The sequence below is a fragment of the Nicotiana sylvestris genome, chromosome 3 (assembly GCF_000393655.2).
Source record: "Nicotiana sylvestris chromosome 3, ASM39365v2, whole genome shotgun sequence".
Classification (NCBI taxonomy): domain Eukaryota; kingdom Viridiplantae; phylum Streptophyta; class Magnoliopsida; order Solanales; family Solanaceae; genus Nicotiana; species Nicotiana sylvestris.
The window spans coordinates 17858312-17865432 of NC_091059.1; the positions used below are offsets into that span (position 1 = coordinate 17858312).

The 7121-nt window shown below is 35.3% G+C and overlaps 1 protein-coding gene across 1 annotated transcript; it reads right to left on the reverse strand.

The window, feature by feature from the left end:
* Positions 1–342: 342 nt before the first annotated feature.
* LOC104228238 (chaperone protein dnaJ 6) lies at positions 343–4716 on the reverse strand. Its single transcript, XM_009780675.2, has 8 exons — positions 4450–4716; positions 2706–2804; positions 2507–2608; positions 1553–1612; positions 1361–1467; positions 1194–1276; positions 762–852; positions 343–688 (listed from the first exon to the last, which is right to left on the reverse strand). Exons 1-8 carry the CDS (start codon positions 4558–4560, stop codon positions 487–489), a joined length of 855 nt encoding a protein of 284 aa, XP_009778977.1. The 5' UTR covers positions 4561–4716; the 3' UTR covers positions 343–486.
* Positions 4717–7121: the final 2405 nt, after the last annotated feature.

Consider the following 7121-nt stretch of genomic DNA (forward strand, 5'->3'; position numbering starts at 1 on the left):
GAGACAAATAGTCCTTAAATGAGCTGCCTACTAACCCTATGACAAGCCATACCTGAGATATAATTAGGTTTTGGGTGGGGAAGATAATTTTTTGGTAGTACGAATTTTGAGGGTGGGAGAAGGTTAATAATGTCTGATACATTTATTTCAAAATTTAGTATATGCAGGTAAATTTTAAACTTCTCATTTATTTCTTGACTAAATGAAGAAACTATCAAGACATCAACCAACTCCAGCAGTTTCATAAACATGCCCATTGGTCATTAAATCCTTAAACCACTCAACAGGGTAAAACTTCAGGTCCGTAATACCTGACAGAAGATGAAATTGAAGACACTATGCTGGCGTTACGCAAATAAAGCTTCCACATTTACTGTCAAATGTACAAAAACAGCAAGGCATAGAAATGATTTCTGATTAACTACTAGCTAGTAGCATTAAGCTATTGACAATTTTTGCAGCAAAAAGGTGTAGAAGACAAACATATTACATTTTCTTCCGCTTGGAGTTCTTTAGACTCTCTATTTTTGTACGAGCAGCTTCAAATTCCTCTTCGCTGGGTTCCGCAGCAGATGGATCCCCACCATATTTGCTAATCAGAGACGAGAACATAGAACTCATCTTACCTCTCCGCTCATTTTGCCGCTGAGAAATAATAGCATACAAGTCCTCTGATTTTTTCTTTGACCTACAACATTTCAAGCATCCACCAATTAGAATATTGCTAATTAGCAATGAATAAGGCTAAGAAAATGACTTACTTCTGCCTCCTTCTCAATGGACTTGTAGGTGGTTTTGTTTTAGACACTTCCTTCGACCATTTTTCATATGCTTTGGTTGATTTTAGCTCCCCTATAAATGTAAAATTGAAGTTGTAAGTCCATTGTCAGCAAAGAATTTTTGGGTGGGGCTTGAGGAATTTGTTCCAACATCATGTAACAACGCTAAAAGATGTAATTATGTAATCGGGAAGCAACAACAAGGTAGCAAAGCAGTTTGCAAAAGAAAAAATGATCAGAACATAGAAAACGTCCATTCCATGCTAGGAAATGTCAGATTGTAACACGAAACAGATCCCTGAAATCCAAATCTATAACCACTAAGTCGGGGATCAAAAATGGTTTTAATGTATTGATAGTGTCATGAACACATAATTTCTCAAAGAAGCTCATCTAACCGAAGCTAAACCGTACCTGCAGCAATTGCCTCGTCAAGAATATCTTTGAAACGGTGTGAATCTAACTTGGGGTCAGAGCAAATCATAGAACAAAAGAGCCTGCATGTTAATGAATTAGACGGCAGCATAGAGATTATGAAGTTAATGGAAACAAGAAGAGTGTACTTGATTCTCAGCTAATACCTATTCATTTTACCCTTATACTTGTTAAACAAATCAATCAAGTCCTTCTTCTCTGACTCAGATCCTCTATAATTTGCTTCAAACTCTTCAATGTCGGCCTCAGTGATCTGCAACAAACATTTATGCAAGAACCATGTTAGAGAACCTCTAACACTCAATTAAAATAGAGTTACATATCCATGTCACTATTACCTTTGGGTGCATAGCTCGAAAAAACTCCTTCAAGTTCTCCACAACATCTCCAGCCAGGTCCTGTCAATTACCAGTTAGCTATGTGCAAACATATTAAAGAGATATACGCCTGATTTACCCTAAGGGAGTATTCAGCCTCAACCATAGGGTGACATTACAATTTTAGAGACTATGTAAAGTTTTCAAATCTCTCTATGTAGATGAATGACCATAAGATATTAAGATTCAGATAAAATTAGACTTATTTTACATAGAGACACCATACATGCACGCACAAAGAGACATTATGTTTTCCTAACACAAAATGCAAACAAATACTACCATAAAATTAGTGACTCCACCTATGTGAGCTCCGTATAAGTCCTAATTAAGGAGGGTTCGGGTAGGTTGACGACCAGAGTAGAAAAAGTTCAATTATTATGATAAAATGAAACCACAAACAGCTGCAGAATTGATAAAATTCCAATTCCATGTTTTATTCACATGAAGCAAGGGGAAATTGTTGAATTACTTCTCTTACGTAAAGGAGGTTTGGGGTAGGTTGACGACCAGAGTAGAAATAATTCAATTATGATGATAAAATGAAATCACATAATTCATAAAAGTCCAATTCCATGTTCTATTCACATGAGGCAAGGGAAAATGTTGAATTACTTCCCTTACAGAGAATCATTGTTCGTCATGTTAATTGGTATTTAAACATATTTACTATCTAGTTTCCTCCTAACTATGAAGGGATTTAAAAATGCTCAGTTGGAGAAGGTGCATGTGCAATAAAACTGCAGTGGGAGCTGTTGTTATTAAATTTAAAACAAACTTCCTTCTGCTTTACATCATAACATGCTAAAAAAAAAAAGTAATAGCAACAGTACCAAACAATGCCAACTATAGTCAAAGTTCCAAAACTGTGATAACAATCTCCAAAAACCAGAGGTCTAATTCAGTGTAACTCACAGAATCATCAACACAGCCAGTCTGATCATAGAGTGCTCGTTTCTCCTCATCACCAAGAACTGATATCACCTTTTGCAGCTGTTGAAATTTCTCCTTAGCTTCCTACAGAAAGAAAATTAAATATTGTCTTTCATGTTGGCTAACGATATAGCAGTAGTGAAGAAAACCAAAACTCAAAATTTGTAAAACTGTTACTTACCTCATCTCCTGGATTCTTATCTGGATGAAGCTGCAGTGCCAACTTGTAATATGCCTTCTTTATCTCCTGCTGAGTTGCTGTTCTTTCAACCCCAAGAATCTATAAAGCAGATGACTTGTTAGTTATCTCAGCTATGCCAAAAATAAAGTAAAGCAAAACTAATACTGACACAGAAAGAAATCATGTGCTTAGTTCATAGAAAGATCTTTGAACCGCAATTTTTATAACAGGTATAAATGCCACATGATAATTATGATACTTATTGTTTCATTCTAAATCACTTCAGTACATCACAATATTCAATGAACACGCTCTTTGTACAGGCAGAGTGAGACCAACTTGGCAAACAAATTACGGCAACCATGTCAATATCAATAAAGAGATTCCGCAGAACAATATTCCTGCTCCAGTTTACTATTATCTTTCTTCCTCTATAAAGTAATTGAGTCTTCCTAAAAGTAATCAAGTAAGGGCTTGTTCAGTATGCCGGATTAGGTCTGAATTAGGAGATATGAATGCATTATGGTAGGGACAAATCTTAAAGAGTCGAATTGAGTCATTAGTATACAACGTCAACCAGTTTCACTTTCTCCAACTATCTCCCATGTGATAAAAGGGCCAGTGATGTAGCCAGGATTTACACTAGGGATTCAAAACTGTCAAAGATGGAATTTAAACCTATGACCTAATGCAATTTTTGAGCCCCTTTCCTACTTTACAAGAAATTTCCCCCAAGACAAGGGGGTTCAACAGCTCATATATAACTCAGAAGACGAATTTTTACCCTATTCACACAGTATAAGTTTTCAGCATGGGGAATTTAGTTGGACCCCCTTTCTCCAAGCTAGCTTTGCTACTGATAAGGGCTCTTGTGTGTGATTGGCCATTACAAATGAATCATTCAACAGGTTAATTTAAACAATGTCCACTTTCAGTTGAGAAAGTTACAGGCTTGTAAGATCTCAAATAGCGCACCTCAGCTTGTAACTCCAATACCTACCCACTTCATTAGGTTATGGGGTTCAGGATGCAGTTATAAGCCGACAACAATCAAAAGCAAATCCAGAATTTAAACTCTACAAGTAACCTATAAGGTTTTTAGCTTGCACACATCATACCGACCATTTATTGCAATTTTAATGAAATAGTACGCATAAATTTATACTCTATATTGAAAGTTCTAGGTTCAAATGAACTGGGTACCTTAAAGCTAATTCATAGTTCCCTAGTACAAGACTTAGTTGAGCAGCATGGACATTTATCATTTTTCATAAAGAGCATGGACATTTATCAGATCATCACAACTCCTCTTTTCATACCACTAGGAATGCTTGACGTGGAAGTCCAACATAAATTGTTTTTTTTGCTAATCAACATAAATTGTTAAATGAGTTCCATGTAGCCAATGAGTATGAATAATTACATGATTATTTGTTAGCTACATTCAAGTAATTAGTATGTTCCAGAGTGGAATTGTTAACCCAAAGTCTGATCTAATCCGAAATTTTGCATAAAATAAACAAAGGAACTCAACACTCAATGGACTGGCCAAACCTAGGGCACAATTGGCACAAACCCTTATATCAGTATATTAGCGAGAAACACCTCAAAATTCAAAAACACCAAACACAATTATCTCCAATTCCTTAAAGTCAACAGTTAATTACAGAAATATACCCAAAAAATAAGACATACACAAGTCCTCAATTTCTTAAAAAAAAATTAGGGCAAAAATGATCGGTACCTCATATAGGCTCTTGTGATGGGAAGAAGAAGCAGTGGTATGCTCTTGATTGTCCTTCAATTCTTCTTCTTCTTCTTCAGTAACCCTAGCCGTCTTCTTTCTCTTCCCCATAATTCAAACGCTAAGTCTATCGACAAACCAAAATATAGTACAGAAAGAGAAATAGTAAAAGTTAATTAGTGGAAATTTTTTTCGGGATGAGGGGTTTATAAAGACGAGGAATTCCCGCCATATGGTTCCTCAATTTTTTCCAGTTCCCGCCAGTCCAATCACCTTATTAGGGGCGTTTGGCTTAAGGAATACCCACAATAATCCGCACTTAAAATGTGGGATTGCTTTATCTTGCGTCTAGTTAAAAAAAGTTTTATTCCATTTTAAATAATTTTGAAATAATTATATTATAATTACAATATTATTTTATATTATCGTATAACATTCCAAATTAGCTAATTTCGTGATAAATAATTAAATAATAGAATTATTCTTTCTCAAAATTATTCTCAGAAAATTCTTTGAGAAATGTAAGGTTAAAATTAAAAATAAAATTTGTTCAACTTTATGTAGTGTGAAAAACACTTTTCTTCTTTCTCACGGAAGGCTCAGGGACTGAGCTTCAGCTATCGTATCCTCTCTCCAACTATTTGAACGTATGACATGGGGTTTACTCAACGGATACACCCATATCGAAGCTGTGTCACGCGATATTTTTTTGTCTATTAAATATATATATTAATATTGTAAGGCTCTATTTTATAAAGCAGAATTAGAATTCGTCTGGGGCTTGCCCTGGGGCGGAGCACTCGTAAAACGCCTTTGGGCTTATGAGTGAGGCTTAGTTCCGTGAGACTTATGTCTCGGCCGTCGTGACTTACACCTCGGACACCCAATGCCCAGCATACTGGGCTCGCCTAATAGAACTTTATGTAATTATGTGTAACTTAGTTTGTAAATACTCGAAATTTTTAATAAATCATTGACTATTCAAAATTACTTTTTTCTTAATCATAAATCATTAAGTTGAGAGCATTTTATGTCATAATTAAAATAAAAATTATTTATACGTCGTCCACTAAGACTACTATGATAGTAAATTTGAAATAAATATTTTATTTAAAAGTATTTATTTGTTAACTTTTGTTATGTTTTTATTATATAATAGTCCATAATTTTTTTTATAATTATTTTCCTAAATATTATTTTTTCATGTTTACGAGATACAATACTTATTAATTTAATAGCTCAATATTAGCTAGTAACTATTTGCAAATAATTAATTATCATGGTATAGTATGGTGAATTATGTGTCACTTTGTTAACTTGTTGAAACTTAAAAATAAATGATGCTAGAGAATCGTATTTAAATTATGAATTATGTTTTTATATAAATTCTTTTTCAAATAGAAAACATATTAAATAAAAAGAGTATTTTATAAAAAAATCAAATTATACTATCGAAATTCTTTCAAGATTCATTACTCCTTAAGAGATACACATAAGATTTCACCTCGAATATATTACTTTTGATGTTTGAGTTGTAACGACGTTGCAGCTAATTTGCATATTATGATATATGTCATACTTTTCGTATTATTCAAGTTGAATTGTAATTTTTAAATATTTTAAATAGATTATTTGTTATAATTTTATGATTTTAATGTAATTTTAATAATTATTTTTTATTTTATAATTTTGGAAGTGTGTGTGGGGAGAGCAGGTTTGAAGTGGTTGATTGGGCTGTTTAATGTTATTTTTAAGGCGAAAAGGTTGTCAGATGAGTGGAGGTAGAGTACGGTGGTTCCATTGTATAAGAACAAAGGTGATATCCAGAGTTGTAACAATTATAGGGGTATCAAATTACTGAGTCATACCATATAAGTGTGGGAGAGGGTGGTTGAAGCGAGGGTGAGGATGATAGTGTCTGTATCCGACAACCAGTTCGGGTTCATGCTGGATCATTCTGCTACAAAAGTTATACACCTTGTTAGGAGGTTGGTGAAACTGTATAGAGAGAGGAAGAAGGATCTGCACATGGTGTTCATTGACCTAGAGAAAGCGTATGACAAGGTTCCTAGAGAAGTTTTCCGGAGATGCTTGGAGGCAAAAGGTGTGTCGGTTCCCTACATTATGGCGATTAAGGACATGTATGATGGGATAAGACTCGGGTTAAGATAGCAGGAGGCAACTCTGAGCATTTTCCGGTTGTAATGGGGTTACATCAAGGTTTTGCGCTCAGTCCGTTCTTATTCACCTTGGTGATGGACACGTTAACACACCATATTCAGAGAGGGTGCCATGGTGAATGCTATTCGCGGATGACATAGTTCTGATTGATGAGTCGCGAGCCGGTATTACCGAGAGACTGGAGGTTTGGAGACAGGCTCTTGAGTCTAATGGTTTCAAGCTGAGCAACATGAACACAGAATATCTGGAGTGTAAGTTCAGCACTGAGCCGGGGGAAGTGGGCGTGGATGTGAGACTTGAATCATAGGTCATCCCAAGTAAAGGCAGCTTCAAGTACCTTGGATCAGTTATCTAGTGGGGAGGGGAGATCGACGAGGATGTCACACACCGTATTATGGTAGGATGGATAAAGTGGAGGTTAGCATCTGGAGTCTTGTGCGATAAGAGAGTGCCACCGATACTCAAAGATAAGTTCTATAAAGTGGTGGTTA